General features: G+C 38.8%; 1 protein-coding gene and 1 long non-coding RNA gene across 5 annotated transcripts in view; one reads left to right on the forward strand and one right to left on the reverse strand.

Annotated features, from left to right (window-relative positions):
- Positions 1-17,106, reverse strand: part of tnfsf10l (TNF superfamily member 10, like) — a 44,752-nt gene that overhangs the window by 12,867 nt on the left and 14,779 nt on the right. For both annotated transcript variants that reach the window (XM_005172247.6, NM_131843.2), the window contains 1 exon segment: positions 16,607-16,756. In XM_005172247.6, the coding sequence (XP_005172304.1) occupies positions 16,607-16,756 (150 nt within the window).
- The window catches only part of LOC141375353 (uncharacterized), a 30,461-nt gene continuing 19,505 nt past the window's right edge, over positions 6,151-17,106 (forward strand). For 2 of the 3 annotated variants that reach the window (XR_012383266.1, XR_012383264.1), the window contains exon 1: positions 14,147-17,027. This is a non-coding gene — a long non-coding RNA (uncharacterized lncRNA). Of the gene's footprint in view, positions 7,488-14,146; positions 17,028-17,106 lie in introns of those variants that run through there. The other variant, XR_012383265.1, reaches the window with a different exon arrangement.

Raw genomic sequence — 17,106 nt, forward strand, 5'->3', positions numbered from 1 at the left:
TCCTGCAGATTTCAGTTGCTACCCATATCAAACACACCTGCCTGTAATTATCAAGTGGTGTTCAGGTGCTAATTAATTGGTTCAGATGTGTTTGATATGGGTAGCAACTGAAATCTGCAGGAAGGTAGATCTCCAGGAACAGGATTGAGCACCCCTGCTGTAGAGTAACCTATAGCTGGGGACTATTTTCAATTCAGTTCATGTTTATTTCTATAGCACTTTTACTATGTAGATGGTGTTAAAGCAGCTTAACATAGAAGTTCTAGTAAAATAAACCATGTAAATTCAGTTTAGTTCAGTTCAGTGTGGTTTAAATTTCACAGCTAAAAGTTCAAACTCTGAAGAGCAAATCCATTGATGCACAGCTTCATAAGTCCCAAACCAAGCAAGCCAGTTTTTTAATACAACATAACTCTGAAAGAGTCGAGCTTTAAAGAGGAAAATTGCCAATACTCTTTGATTTCTTCAGCGTGATGCTAATGGTCTAATCCAATTCAATGCTCTATGCTAAGCTAAGCTAAAAGTGCTCCCGCCAGACTCGGAGAATAATGGTATGGTGAAACAGCAGTTTAACTCTAGGGGAGTTGTAAAATGAGCCCTTTTTTAAGTGGAGTGTTCACCTTTGTCAAGGTCAGTTTTTCAGTAGTCTGTGACGGCCATATTTCAAGCAGTCAAAAGCCAGTATCCAGATCATTAGTCCCTCTGGCTGGGTCTTGAACTGAAAACACTCTGATTACTGGCTCTTTTCCACCGCCTCAGGCCAGCGCTCAGCTTATGGTCAGTCTGATCCAAACATCTGAATCAACTAAATGAAACTAATTGAAAACTCTTGATGATTTGTGAAAAATGAAGTCACCAATTTAAAACCATTCAGCAAAAAACAGAGAACATCGTCAAGAAAGCGGTGGAAAAATACATCCCATATAGTCCATAAAGTTGTTCAGATTTCAGAAAATGTACTAAGTTTCGAGCCTGAACTCCCTCAGGATTGGTTCTGACCTCTCCACACATTTTCTTTCCACTCTCTTGAACGCTTCTTGGATGAGGGTTAACACTACTTAAACACCCAGAGTTACGACAAATATAAAGTTGGCCGTCTACAATATTTTAGTCTTTAAAATGTATTTCCATACATGATGTTGCGCTCAGTCACTGTGTGTTCCTGTCTGTGTTAAAATATGAATGGCTTTTTAAAGCAAACACCTTAATTTAAGCTTTCTGACATGTTTTCTGTGTTCTTTAGCAGGTTATTCGCTCTGTCGCTGCAGTCTGGCATCATCCATGAGTGAGTGTGTGATGGAGTCTCTGTTGTTTTTGGCTCTGTCTTTCTCTCTCTCTCTCACTTTCTGTCCATTCATCAGACAGCCGAGCGCCGGCAGGCTTTATAACGTGACATAATCTCACACAGGCCACAGCAGAGATGCATTTCTGACCAAGACTTTTTTTTTTCCCCCTTTTTCACCATACTTTCTGGTAAATGAGCCTGAAATCAGTTCCACATTTCACATATGGAGCAGATAAAGACTCATATGTTCTTGTACTGTACATGCAGCATGTCGTACAGAAAACACAGAACAAGATGGACAGACAGAAATATCATATAATCATAATTATTATGATATTTACAGACAGACAGATAGACAGACAGACAGACAGATTTTTAAACCATATAAGTTTATTTTTATGATATCAATGACTATAAAGTGACTACATGGTATATATACAGTGTAGGGGTAATGAAAGCTGATGTCCACATGGTTAAATACGCTGTATTTGTTTTTATAGTCTTGAATTACTGTGTTTTATTGGACAAAATTGGGCAGGATGTAAAGAAAATGTAAAGCAAATATTGATTTTTTTTTTAATCCAAACATAAAAACAAGAGAAAATACAGTTCAGCCAAAAAATACAGAGGTTTGATTATTTGTCTTTGTTTTTTGTTTGTTTTGTTTTTGCCACAGCCATATCACCCTGCAGCCTAAGAGTGGTTACTCATTGAAGATAAGCAGGGATAAGCCTGATCAGTACCTGGATATGGGGGACCACATGGAAAAACTATGTTGCTGTTGGAAGTGGTGTTAGAGAGGCCAGCAGGGGGGAGCTCAAACTGCGGAGTGTGTGAGTCCTAATGCCCCCAGTATAATGAAGGGGACACATTACTGTAAGTGATCGCCGTCTTTTCAATGAGACGTTAAACCAATGTCCTGACTCTCTGTAGTCATTAAAAATCCCATGGCACTTCTTGTAAAGAATAGGAGAGGAAAACATCACCCTTACATCATGGCCTCCCAATCATCCTCAACCACCGAATTGTCTCTCTCACTGTCTCTCCACTCCTCCTATAGCAAACTGTTGTCCTGTTGCTGATGTCGCATCATCCAAGTGGATGCTGCACACTGGTGGTGGTGTGGAGAGACCCCCCTCATGATTGTGATGTACTTTGGATGTATGGCCATACATGCTAAATGCACTTTATAAATAAACACATTCTGTTACATATAGCACAACTCTACAAGCTATGTGGTGCTCTGTGGGCACAATTGCCTTGTTGATGCCAGAGGTTAGAGGAGAATGGCTAGACTGGTTCCAGCTGATAGAGAGGCAACAGTAACTCAAATAACCACTCGTTACAACCAAGGTATGCAGAAGAGCATCTCTAAATGCACAACATGTCCAACCTTGAGGCGGATGGGCTACAGCAGCAGAAGACAACTCCGGGGGCCACTCCTGTCACCTAAGAACAGGAAACTGAGGCTATTCGCTCAGGCTCACCAAAATTTATCAATACAAGACTGGAAAAATGTTGCCTGGTCTGATGAGTCTCAATTTCTGCTGCGACATTCAGATTATAGGGTCAGAATTTGGCATCAACAACATGAAAGCATGGATCCATCCTGCCTTGTATCAACGGTTCAGGCTGGTGGTGGTGGTGTGATGGTGTGGAGGAAATTTTCTTGGCACACTTTGGGCCCATTAGTACCAATTGAGCATTGTGGCAACACCACAGCCTACCTGAGTATTGTTGCTGACCATATCCATGCCTTTATGACTACAGTGTACTCGTGTTCTGATGGCTACTTCCAGCAAGAATGCAACATGTCATAAAGCGCAAATCATCTCAGACTGGTTTCTTGAACATTGACAATCATGGCCTCAAATGGCCTCCACCATTACCAGATCTCAATCCAATAGAGCACCTTTGGGATGGGGTGGAACGGGAGATTGGTATAGTGGATGTGCAGCTGACAAATCTGCAGCAACTGCGTGATGCTGTCATGCTTAATATGGACCAAAGTCTCTGAGGAATATTTCCAGTACCTTGTTGAATCTATGCCATGAAGGATTAAAGGCAGTTCTTAGGGCAAAAGGGGTCCAACCCGGTACTAGTAAGGTGTACCTAATAAAGTGACCGGTGAGTGTACATTAATGTGTATATTAACAAAATGACCTATTCTTTGCCATAGGAGTAAAATGACTGAAGATACATGAAAAAGTCTAAGAAAAATGCAAATTTTAGATGAAAATCTCTGATGGCACTAAGAGGTTTTTGCATCTGAACTCTTCAGTTTTTCATCTTAATACTTCTTTTCCTCTAATTGCAATTTCAGTCTGTTTCTTCACAATTTCCTACAAGACCTTAAGAATTCAATAAAGTACTATATTTTTGATTTATCCACTATGATCTTATTGGATTCTCAGCTAATCCCATTAGGATCCTTTCGAATTCTCCAAAATTCCAATAAGCATCTATCACACGGGGCCAGGGAGACAGTAAGGCCCAGTGTTTGTGCAATCTGCTTTTTGAAAAACATAACAAGAGTTCAGGAGGTGGAGGGCAGAGAACAGACCCATACAAAGACCTCAACAATAACAATAAACACACCCAGCATTAAACCTTTGGCCCCTCGTACCCGTGTGCCAGAAGAGGCGTGCGGCTCCGGAAGATTTTCCCTCAGACGAAAGAGCAGGAAGAGAATGAGAGTGCATACATGCAGCGTGTGGAGAAAGCCATTAGCGATCTCTCCAGCTGAGCTTATAGTCGAGACGGCAATCCAATACTTTAATACAGCCAGAGCTTTCTCTGAGACGCAGTGTGTTCCTGTACTCCAGGAAGATTATTAATAAATAACTGTTGCTTTCCTCGAGGCGTAGAGCATCACAAACAATAAATCTCACAGCGCTAGACTCGGCTCGGTGTGACTCAGGTAAATGGCTAATAACCCACAGTACTGATACGCACGCACACACATAGACTATACTGTACACACACACACACACACACAATCTCTGCTGGATAAAATCAGTGCTCGCCTGTTATGGGCTTTTGAATGAATGGGGTGTGTGTGTATGCTTACAAGTTGTTTCCTGCCATTCTTGGCTGCCGTCTGAGGTCGGCCCCATTCCTCTGTTCCCGGGCCCCTTCAGCAGAGCCCTGGCCATTCCACTACAGAGCTCAACGTCTCCTGGATCTGACCTTAAGCCCTGTGAGAATTCATCTCTCTCTCTCTTTCTTTCCCTCCCCCTCACCTGGGGCTGCTCGCACCAGGTGTGTGCAAGTTACAATTTCTAGGCTGTGTAGTTGTAATAGAAATGAAAGCTTACCACTGAACTGTTACACTTAAATCAAACTTAATCCTTTGGGTAACCTAAATATTTATGAAATACTACAAGCAGGGGTATGTTATCTAGACGGCCTGCCAGTGATATGCGAGCGAGAGTGTGATATACTGTACGTTCATTCGCTATTTATAAACACTGTTTATTTTTAGAAACATGATGGACTTTTGTAGGTGCATTATCTCAAATGTTTCAAGAAATGTGCAAATCTAGAGAAATAAGCTATTTTAAGTAGTGAAATGGACTGTGTTCTCCTGTGTTGCCTTGCTAATGTCATTACATAGCACTGATTTTTCAATTTATAGAAAACCAGAACACACCAAAGACGCTTTAATATGTTGTGTGTTCACAGAGCTTCACAGAAACTTTAATGAGCAGCATTATAACAGAAACCTTAAATGTATTTAGTATGATAACAAAGAGCCATACCTGTCAACATTGGGATGTAAAAATAAGGCATATTATGTATTTATATGTAAAAGCAATTGCATGTGAAGTAAAAAAAAACAAATTGATTAAATTTGAGTATTTTCAATGTTGGGAAATGAATAAATTATAAGCAGTTATTTATTGTAAGTAATTTTAACAAAGGCAAATTATTGAATTATCATTGTTGATTGAATGTACATCAATGGGATGTGTTTAAACTATCAATATAGGTTTCATATATGCGCATATATCCTCATATAGTTTCTTTTCATGTGGGTATGTCCTGTAGGATGTAATGAAGATGACAACTTCCATGATTCTACACATCATCAAAATGCAACTTTGTTTGTTATGAATATATGCACCCCCTAGCGTCAAAATTTTCTACGCTGCCTTTAAATCTACATTCATTTAATAAGATGTAATCCAAACCAGAATGAGAGCGAGCAAATTAGAATTGACTTGCACCAGGATATTTGATACCTAAATGAATACCCCCAGCCCTAATGTTTCTCATCTATGGAAAAAAATAAAAGATTATTTGGAGATTCTCAATTTCAATGGATTTATGACTTATAGTTATGTGTTTAAGTGTGTTTGTTTTTGTATTTCAATACAATATTTTTTTTTAGACGTGTAAATCAATTTCTTTACACGGTTTATACATATTTACACATATTTATATATACACTGTGTATTTTATTTTATGTGATGACAAGAATGGATTTTTAGCAGTTGTCACTTGTTTGTGGCTTATTTATGCAAGCCAAATAATTTTTTTAAACAATAAATTACTGTCGATTTGGTCAGCTTAGGGCGAGGCAGTGGCACAGTAGGTAGTGCTGTCACCTCACAGCAAGAATGTTGCTGGGTCGCTGGTTCGAACCTCGGCTCAGTTGGCTTTTCTGTGTGGAGTTTGCATGTTCTCCCTGCCTTCGCGTGGGTTTCCTCCAGGTGCTCCGGTTTCCCCAACAGTCCAAAGACATGCAGTACAGGTGAATTGGGTAGGCTAAATTGTCCGTAGTGTATGAGTGTGTGTGTGGATGTTTCCCAGAGATGGGTTTTGGCTGGCAGGGCATCCGCTGCATAAAAACTTGCTGGATAGGTTGGCGGTTCATTCCGCTGTGGTGACCCCGGATTAATAAAGGGACTAAGCCGACAAGAAAACGAATGAATGAATGGTCAGCTTATTGTGTCCTTCAAAGGGATAGTTAGTAGGAAAAGTTTAAAGGGAAAGTTCACCAATTAATGGAAGTCCTTTCATTATGTACATCGTTGTTCCAACTACGTATGTGAATGGCTGCTGGTATTTAATGTTCTCCAAATGATCTTCTCTTGTGTTCAAGGGAGAAAAGAAATTCATAAAGTTTAAAACCACTTAAGTGTAAGTAAACGGTGAGGAAATGATAATTTTTAAGCGAAATGTCTCTTTAATGTCGATCAAAACCATAACACTTGTGTTCATATAGATTCAGGTGCCAATGCTTTGAGACAACTAAAAATAATGGTACATACAAAAATAAAAAGAGTGTTAATATCTAGCTAGAAGCCACGAGACCCCTAGTGTGAACTTTATGTATATCTCAAGACTTACAAACAGCCGGTGCAACCCAACCCTACACGTCTGGGTTAGTTGTGTGTGTATTTGTGTCTCATCAGGGCTCTGTGCCACAGTGACACTTAATGGGGTGTTAAAAACCTGACAGTCGGTCTCTCTTTTACTGTGGCGAATGGGCTTGAAGACTTCCGAGGCTTTAAACCCGACTTAATCTCTCTTCTTTTCCTCCCTCTCTCTTTTTCAGACGGAAGGTCGCTGCGGAGCGCTTGCTGAAATTCGACTCTAAGTAATACCAGCTTTGAGAGCTCAGCACATATTTGGCAGGAGGCGAGCCATCGTGTATTCCACGCAGCGCAACATGAGAACACCAACTGGACCGGCCTTCATTACTTTATTAACTTTCCCCCCCCTTTCACCCCAGCAAATCTTGTGTTCGTTTATTACCAAACCAACCAAGCTAGTAGTTTCCTGTAGACTTCTGGAACAAAACAATATACATATTTATCCAGACAAAAACCGCATGTAGTAAAAGCAACCGCACCATCTCATAACAACACAGTGATCATGAGGAAGATAAAGGTTGGAGGGCAGACAGAGATGGTCTTTGTGTTTGTTCTGAGCTTGGCGGAAAATCTGGCTGCTGGCGAAATGCCTCGAGTATGATCACTGCTTTCATCGTAAATCTGTTTCAGACGCCGGTGGTGATGCAGCGCTGCGGATGTGAGGCCCGAAGACGAGATGCTTCCTCATCTAATGAGTCATTAGGAGAATCCGAGACAAGCGGAGAACGGGGACAAAACCTCCCATTTAGCTCTGCGGGAAACTGAGGAGGGATTTGGGGATATTGAGAGGACTCGAGTGGCTGCTGCAGGGTCCTGTTCAGGTGCAGTCTGAGCATATTATATTCCTTGGAATGCTGATATTATTTCTGGGTTGGATCGTGTTCACTCTGGCCGAGATGTTGTAGCGTCTTTTGATTTGTTGACTTGTGTTTGGTTTCTATATGCGGGATTCTCTGCGGATGTTGGACATCTGTTGGATGAATTAACCCAACTCTTGCAGGGTTCGGCTTTTGTTAGCTGTGTAGTCATTTTGCATTATGCATCACATTAAAGCCAAAATGCCTTTCGTGGAAGGTTTGCTTCCTCTGTGGCCATATTTGCAAAGGTTCAGGTCAGCTGTTTCTTGCATACAAAGCCAAGTCCTACCTAGATGAATGGGGCAATCTTTAAGTTTCATAAAAAGAGATACACTCTCTACTACATTACTCTCCCCATGAAATCAAAATGTTGAGGCATTTCATATGAATATGTTAGGCTGGTATCTTTAATCTAGTGAGCTGACAAAATTAGCATCTAAACAAATATTTGAATTTAAAACCTAAGTTGCGTTCCAAATGAGACACCATGCACTTATACACTCACTAGTGTTCGAGTTTAGAGCAGGGGTGTCCAAACCTTTTCGTATGAAGGGCCAAAAACCAAATATCACAGAGAGCCGTGGGCCAATGTTAAATCTATCAAACTAGTTTACAGGACTTTTGACATGGGTAATTTCCTTATTTATTTTATAATATTTCAAAATAAATGGAAGATATTACTTTAAATTGTATTTTCTAATGCAGTTATAACTTGAAAAATGATATTTTGTAGCAATAAAAACATAAACAATCACAGTGGAGTTCAATGATGAATACAGTCAAGCAGAATCTGCCTTAAGTTGCTCAGCAAAGTCTCTGGATTGTCGGGTGACAGCGTGTCCATTTAAACAAAATCTGAATAATTTACACTGTTTAATTGAAACATTTAATTTCAGTTAGCTTATAACAATAAAACAAACAAACAAAGGGTTACATTAAATTTGAATTGACAATCTCTATACCATGCCAATTATTCTCAGATGGGATAGCGGGCCAAATCAAAGGTTACTACGGGTCATCCCAAATTAAACACTTTTATTACAAAGCAGAAATTCAAACAAATTTAAATGTCCCTTGAAAATTAAGATGATTTTTTAGATGTTAGTTTCAGTCTGTTCGTTTCATAGATATCTATAAGCTACACTCTCAAAAATAAATGTACAAATTCTGTCACTGGGGCAGTACCTTTTCAAAACATTATTGTTCCTAACAGATCCTTAAAGGTCTATATTAATACCTAAAAGTACAAATACGTACCTCACATTTCCAAAAAGGTAAAAAATTTAAACCTGAGAGGTACAATTGTGTACCCTAAAGGTACTTGTGTACCGTCTCATACCTTGTGTACCCTATATTGTGTACTCCAAAGGTACCTGTTTGGTACAAATGTGTACTTTTTGAAAAGGAACCATCCCAGTGACAGATTTTGTACCTTTATTTCTGAGAGTGTAATGTGCTCCAAAATATGTAGATGTAAAACAAATATAAACATGTAAAGCTTTTCACTTTCACCTAAGTTTTCACCAAGTTTTTTTTTTCACCTCACCACATTCTACATTTTCTCATCAAATCTTGACCAATCAAATAGCATCTGACAAGTCCCGTCCCCTTTAAGACACTTTTCATTTGATTCGCTTGAGCTCAACAGCTCTCACTAGCAGTGCTGTGATAAAACAAAATGCTACTGGCTGTTTTCATCTCCCATCTTCTCTACATTTTTCAGTTGAGAATATGTCAAACACCGAAAAAAAAGGACATTTCAAAGCGCTTCACAGGACTTTTACATTTAAATTCAAAACAACAACAACAAAATGTCAAAACAATATTTAACACTTTGTAAATCACCATTCATTCAATTTCCTTCGGTTTAGTCCCTTATTTATCAGCGGTTGCCACATCGGTATGAATCGCCAACTTTTCTGGCATATGTTTTACTGACTTGCAAGTGAGGGTAAAAGAAGCACTTCAAGTCATCAGAGTTCCCGCAGTTAAATTCTATGACAAGTCAAAATCTCTGTGTTTTGTCGACTCCACTCATCTGTGGAGCGCACTCAGAATTGCACAATGTTTTCCAAGAAGCATGGGGTGCATATTAAAAGCAAAAGAGTGTGTACTACAGGTGATTTGTCTAGCCCACTCGCCTGTGTGAAGCACACTAAGACTTGCAAGATGTTTTTCCTGGAATATAGAATGCTGTAAGAAATGTGTCTGGTGCATACAGAGAGGACAGTCTGTGCCCTACAGGTGGTTTGACAAGCCCACTCGTGTGTGGAAGACACCCGAAATTGCACAGTGGTTTCTAAGAAGTATGGGGTGCTTAATAAAAGGAAAAGAGTGCGTACTACAGGTGATTTATCAAGCCCACTCACCTGCGTGAAGCACATTAAAGAATTGCAAGATGTTTTTCCAGGAACATAGAATGTTTATAAGAAAGTGTCTGATGCATACAGAGAGAAGAGAGTCATAAATACAACCCAATACACAATCAGGAGGAGACATAATCAATTAGTGCAACACAAATAAAAAACAAATACAGTAATCCAACTTTTGTGCCAGAAAGCCCCTCCCATTCTGATAAGAAATGCAAATATTCGGTGTGAATGCACTACTTGTACTATTTATACAACTCAGTAGCATAGAATAGTGTATAGGTTTGCGATTTGGGATCCACCTACAGTTTTGATGACATCATTCTGCACTGCTTTTTGTCCAATTAAATGATCTCGTGTATCTGAAGAGACTCGTCTCCCACAGCTGCTAGAGCTGCGGTTTAAATTGGTCACTTGCTAAACAACCATTGTTTGCTACAGCGCACACAGTGCACAATTTGTAGGCTAAACAAAGGCTGTGTAAATATGGTGTCCACTGGGGTGAATGAATTCTGAGTTCATGTTATTAGTGTCATAACTGCAGCGTGTAAAGACACTAGAGCACATTATCAATTATATGTGTGGACAAAACAGAATGTCAACACAAATAACAGTCTATGTAACGCTCTATGTACCTCTAATTTACATATTTTATATCGGCAGCAATATCCAGCATGAACTGTGCCTTAAATAGACCTGCTGATAACCTGCATTTCAGTGGATCTTCTCGTGCAGTTTTCTAAAACCAGATGTAAATAGGGTCTGAAACTAGGCCACTTTCCACCTCTTTCAGGCCAACAGCTTTCATACAGCTGGCACCCATGTGGTTCAATAGGCTTTGGGCCACTAAATCATCCCATACTGGACTGATTGTTAAATATATGTTACTATTTTCCATATGATATCCGTTTATTCAAATAAAATGTTTTGCTACAACTTAATACTATTTTTTGTTTATTTGAGAAACTGTGGTTTTGAATTAAATAAAATGAAAATAAAAGTGACAATAATAGAGTAGGACATGTTAAAATAATGATGCAATAGTACAGTCAGAACTGACACACTTAAATGCTTGTTTTTTAGTATGGCATTTCATGCATGAAAAACTGCAATACTGAATCAAGCACGGTGCCTAAATTCATGTGTTAAAAGCATGTTTACATTTAAGATACAATGCAAAAGCAGTCAGGCGGAATGTAAAATCCTGTACTCAGCTATTCTTGTGTTTGATATTTTAAGTTTGCAGTGTGGTGACAGGCTGAAAGGAGCTGTAGTTGTCCGTTTTTACAGAACATTTACTGTTAATAATAGCCTGCTGCTGGTGTTATTCTTTCAGTCTTTTTGAATTGGAAATGCCTCGACTTTTTGGGTCAGCCTGAACAAACATTTCATCAATTGATCATTTTGCTCATATTATTTCTAGTCACGTTTGTGCAGTATTGCGTTCATATGTCATGCAACTTTTACTCTGAGATATTTGTTTTTGTGTTTACTCTGTTGGATACTTCATGTGGGCTGCACCATTGTTTAGCTGCATTCATAGACTTTTCACCCCACAGACTTCCATTCATATGCACGCGAATGCGTCAGACTGGAAACGCAAGCTCCTGCGACAAGTTTCGCAGTTCTCTGACCAGCAAAATCGCATCACTTGACTGCGTGAGAACAATCGAAGATCAAAACATGACCTCTCATGACCTTTAAATTATGGACCAATCGCTCGCTTTCTAAATGTCCAATCATCTACATTGTAAATTGGTCAAATGGTGAATTTGATCATATAAAACTATATGATTTTATTTTTTTCATATTGCCAAGCCTTACACGGCATATTGTTGAAGTGCATTGGCCAGACAGGATTTATACCTGAGTTTGTTTTGAAAGGTGAATTTTCTCATTTTCCTGAAAACTGCTGATGGTTTGTAAGAAGTTTTACAGATGAGCTCTGCTTCGAGGCTGAAAAATGACACACATTCACACTAAAATTAAAGCAAGACATTAACATTTTACATCACTGTTGTCTAAGTTTATATAAATAATTAATAATAATAGTTCCTTACATTTATATAGCTTTTCTGGACACTCAAAGCGCTTTACACAATTTTATGGGGTGTGAATCTCCTCATTCTCCACCAGTGCACAGCATCTACATGAATGATGCGACAGCAGCCATATTGCGCCAGACCGCACACCACACACCAGCTGATTGGTGTAGAGACAAAGTAATGAAGCCAATTATGATATGGAGATAGTTGGGAGGCCATGATGGACAGAGTCTAGTGGGGAAATTTTGCCAGGATGCCTGGGTTACACCGGAGGACATCCTGGGATTTTTAACCACCACAAAAAGTCAGGACCTTGGTTTAACATCTCATCCAAAAGACGGCGTCCACTGGCTGTGTAGTGTCCTCTTCACCATACTGAGGCACTAGGACCAACACAGACTGAAGGTTGAGTGCCCCCTACTGGTCTCACTAACACCATTTTCAGCAGCAACCTTGCTTTCCCATGTGGTCTCCCATCCAGGTACTCACTGGGCGCAGCCCTGCTTAGCTTCAGTGGGCAACCATGCGAGAGAGAAAACATGAAAACCTCTAACCATTGACTTCGATAGTAGGAAAAACAAATTCTATGGAAGTCGACAGTAATAGGTTTCCAACATATTTCTAAATATCGTCTCTTGTGTTCGATAGAAGAACAAAAACATTAAATGTTTTCTAACAAGTGAGTTAATTGTACTTTTTGGATGAACTATCCCTTTAAAAATGAAAAGTTTTTGTCACCTGAATGAGTTATGTATATTTAAAATATTATCTTGTCATACAGGCAGTTCATTCCGCTGTGGCGACCCCAGATTAATAAAGAAACTAAGCCAAAAAGAAAATGAATGAATGAATGAATTTTATCATATAATCAAATAATCAGTGGCATAAAATGTTCTTAAAATGACAATAACATCACATATGGCAATCATTTTTGTGACTATATAGCAAAACAAAACAATCAGACCTATAAATGACAGGACTTATTCCACAATATTGTGCATTAAACTATCTCCATCCGACAGATAGCGTATCTTAATATATCTAAAACCCACGTTAAAGCCTTTTTAAAGTCAGGAAATGGTCAAGGGTTTGCGCATCCGCGCTCATACACCATTTGTGTGCTGAGTCCAGCTAAAGTCGAGAATCTGGAGGACGTAAGACTTTTTTTTTCTTTTTTTTTTTTTTGAGTCCTCCATAATAACTTCCAGGTGTTCTGGCATTCTCTGGATTCTGAAGGCCTTCGCTACAGAAACATGCATTTCCTTCATCTCTCACTGCTCCTTCACTGCGAACACACTCTGTATCCTTCTTATACGCTCTACCCTTGTGCTGACATGAATCTGGAAAAAAGCCTGAGGCCTCGGCGTGTGCTTGTCCGACTTGTTTCTTTCTCGGTGTGTAATCATCCAAATCTGAATTCGCGTCAACTTATTTGTATTGACGCGTGAACATGCATGCAAAAAAAGCATGCACACAGACATTATTGTGTCTCTTTTTCGCATATTACGGGACCAGTGTATGATCTGCCCCATGCGTTCAGGCAAAACTCTCCATTATTTGTTTATCCACTGACCTATCCCCAAGCATGTTCAGGGAATTCTTTAGCGCACCATAATTGCATCTCTCAGAAGTGGTGCATGTGTTTTTAATTATGAAGCAAATGCCTCTGTCTCTGAGTGCCAATAAATTGTTTGCAGCCTTACTCAATTAGTAGTGAAAGATTTGACGGTACGCACGGGCTGTTGTGCATAGCGATAGGAGGGGGGCAGGACGGGGTTGTAGACATGCTCCATAAAATCCGATAACGTATATTCCCAGAGCCGAGGGACTTGGGTAAACAAAGAGGTGGCACGGAAAATGAATACAAAATAAAAAACGCACTGGAAATTGCAACATTCCACTTCCAACGAAGGGAAAACGCACACTATTTGCTTTGTAAATGAATGTTTCCTGGTCGTATTGTGAATGATTCATTGGCGTGGATTGCTTCAAAGAAAGAACTTCTGATTGCTTTTCTGCTGATGCCGCTTAATCTGTGTGGGCTGTTATGTTAATCAGCACCCAGATGGTTGTTTATTTAGTCTGACATTATGTAGGTATGCAACTTTTATTAGTGGATGGTGGATTCATTTAGACAAAATAAATTTTAATTGTTATTGTTAAATTTGGTGGTAATCTGCCTTAAAATGTATATATACAGCTCAGCATATATAAGTACACCCCTCACAAATCTCTCTTTTAAATTCATATTTTTAATAGGAAGCTATTATATTTGTGCATATACATTAGGTTAGTTAGTACTGAAGACGAAATCTGGAGCTTATATAACAGAATAACTTACAATAATGGTCAAAAAAACTAGCAAACCCAAATTTATGTTATAGAAAAATATTAAATACTAATTTTAAAAAGAGAAAAAAATAAGTTTGGTGACTAAAATATTATTTGAATAAATATATCTGTTTAATAAATCGGTTTTGTTTAAATGCACCAAAATACATAGCCTATATTCACTGAGAAATGGATACAAATATTCATTTTAACAATGGGGTGTACTCATTCATGCGGAGCACTGTAGCTAGGAAATATATTAAGAGACCACTTGAAAATTCTCAGTTCCACTGGATTTACTGGATTTACAGTATTTATTAGGAATGGGTTTGAGTTCAACATATTTGTTTTATTCTACAATGATTTGATAATAATACTTCCAAATTTTTTTATTAAAATGTTATTTAGAGAGGGTATGTATGTGTATATGTAGGTATCTATTGATTTATTGATTGACTGATTGAAAATGGCAGTTGCTCATAATAAAATGGCAGTTGCTCATAATAAAAAAATCTTTTGTTTTGATTAAATAGCAGGGTTAAAGCATTTTTAATGCTGAGACCTTGGTATTGCATTGTCTAAAAATAATTATTAACTAAAAATCTCACCTTTTTATTTTATATAAAAGATGCTCTAAATGATTATTATTACAAATTTAGGGGAATATGTCATTAGCAGTTTACAGAATTAAACAAATACTATGGTTTACTCAAGCGGCAACATCCTGCTCTCCTCCGTGAAGCTTATGAGGAAGAAACTGAAATTGCAATTAATTTAAATCCCTTTAGTCCTGGCTCCAAAATAAAGCACATTTCTATTGACCCCAATGTTAAAATGATCAACTTTACAGCAGAAAGAAAGATGTTTACAGCCTGGGGCAAAAAAAAAAAAAAAAGAGATTTTGGTGTATACAGCTAATATTACCCTTCATGACAACTGTGAGGGGGTGAATTTTTTTATAACTCATCCGTTTTGTTTTTGTTAAGTTATATTAAGTCTGCATAATTGTCACTTGAGTGACAGCTAGGTCTCGCTGGTTGCCGTAACGTCACCTCAGCTGATTCCGGCTGATTAGCTGCTGAACTCGGCATATACATTGTATTTTTGTTTTGTTTCATGTGGCTTTAGTCAGTCAATTGCCTTTTGGAATTATTTCCTACAATTATCAGATAATATAGCATGCTGTGTGCACTTAATTGTGCTCACAAACCATTCAAGTGGCTCAGTGTATTACAACAATGTTAACACTTTATTGATATAGTGTACAACCAAGCAGATGTGGTCAGAACAGAAAGGATTCACAGGTAATGAAGTATTAGGCATTTCTCCTAAAGAAAAGCAGTCTACGCAGAATGCTAGCAGGCATCTGTAGCTCTGCTCAAGCTCCACCTCTTTGCCCTTTTCCGGTTACCCCTAGTCGGCGCAATCAAAATGGTGATGGTTGGCCACGTCTACTAGTAGCTACATTTGTGCTTTTCAGGAACCTATGGGTGACTTCACGGATACTGCGTCCATATCTTTTACAGTCTATAGTTTTACTCAAACACATAACTATAAGTAATAAATCCAGAGAATATAAATTAATAAAAATAAATGTTACCACCAATGGAATAAGTAATATTTATAAAAATGAAAAATACATTTAAAAAGTATAACAAAACATAATAAATTAGAAAATGTGTTTTTAACTGAAAGTAATTTACAATATAACATTTTACTGTTTTATTAGTGCAACCTTGGTCAGCATGAGCACAAACATAAAACAAAGCGATTTTAAGACATTGTGTATTTCTTGTAAAGAAGTTTTTGACTTTGGCTTACAGAGCATCAAGCAGTAATCACACCTTTAAAACAAGACTTGGTTTAAAACCAAGCCTGAGGCTTCCAAGCATGTCGGTTTTATTAACGCCACAACCACTTGAAGGCTGTGAAGGGAAAAAGCTGGAATCTGAAGGGATAACCAGCCACGCCAGGGGAAAACCAAGCCATTTCCTTCAAATCTGAGCTCTGACTTCTAGACTGGTTCATGATCGGGACAAGAGGGTGAGTCACCCTCCACAATGCTGCATATACAAGCACAAATGCCTGAAAAACACTCCCATGACTCAACCATCCACTTTTCTTCCCTGAGGAGATCGCAATCACTTGCCAGGACACATTTATGGTAACAGCAAGTTTCTTCATGCTGTGAGGAACCTTCACTAGCAACTGTTGCCTCCAAAAATTGATGATGTGTGTTTTTAAAAGATGTTATTAAGAGACAGCTTGCCTCGACAGATATCCCAACAAAAAGAAGGCAGAGTGTTGTGTGACAAACCAAAACATGTACTGAACTCACCTTTGAAATATACGCCTTGATACCCTCGGCGAGCTTCATGCAAGGCTCTCCGAACAGTTGGGCCAGGTCTTCGGGAATGTCCTGATCTTTACCCAGAACGTTGAGCAAGCCCAGGCACCGCAGCTCTTCTGTAACCCCCTGACTCTTCACCTGCCAAAAGAATAGAAGTTAGAACCCAAATCACATGCTCGATCCCTATATTAAAATGTGGTTTCATTCCGTCATTCCAAAGAAACAATGAGAACTGCACTTTGATTTAGGAGGTGAACTGCGGACTCAATGAGGAAACAGTCCGAAACACATCAAAATGAGGGCACGTGTCCCTCTTGACCCTTGCCGGGAAAGTAGATGAGGACATCAGCAATGAGGCTTGCTATGGAAAGCCAATGGGGTACAAGTTCAGCTTGAGCCAGCTGGAGAGGTATGTCCGACATAATGAGGTACTTTCGAATGACCTTGCTCTAAACCTCTTGCACTGATTTTTTTTTTTTCTGTCTCTT

The sequence above is a fragment of the Danio rerio genome, chromosome 7 (assembly GCF_049306965.1).
Source record: "Danio rerio strain Tuebingen ecotype United States chromosome 7, GRCz12tu, whole genome shotgun sequence".
NCBI lineage: Eukaryota > Metazoa > Chordata > Actinopteri > Cypriniformes > Danionidae > Danio > Danio rerio.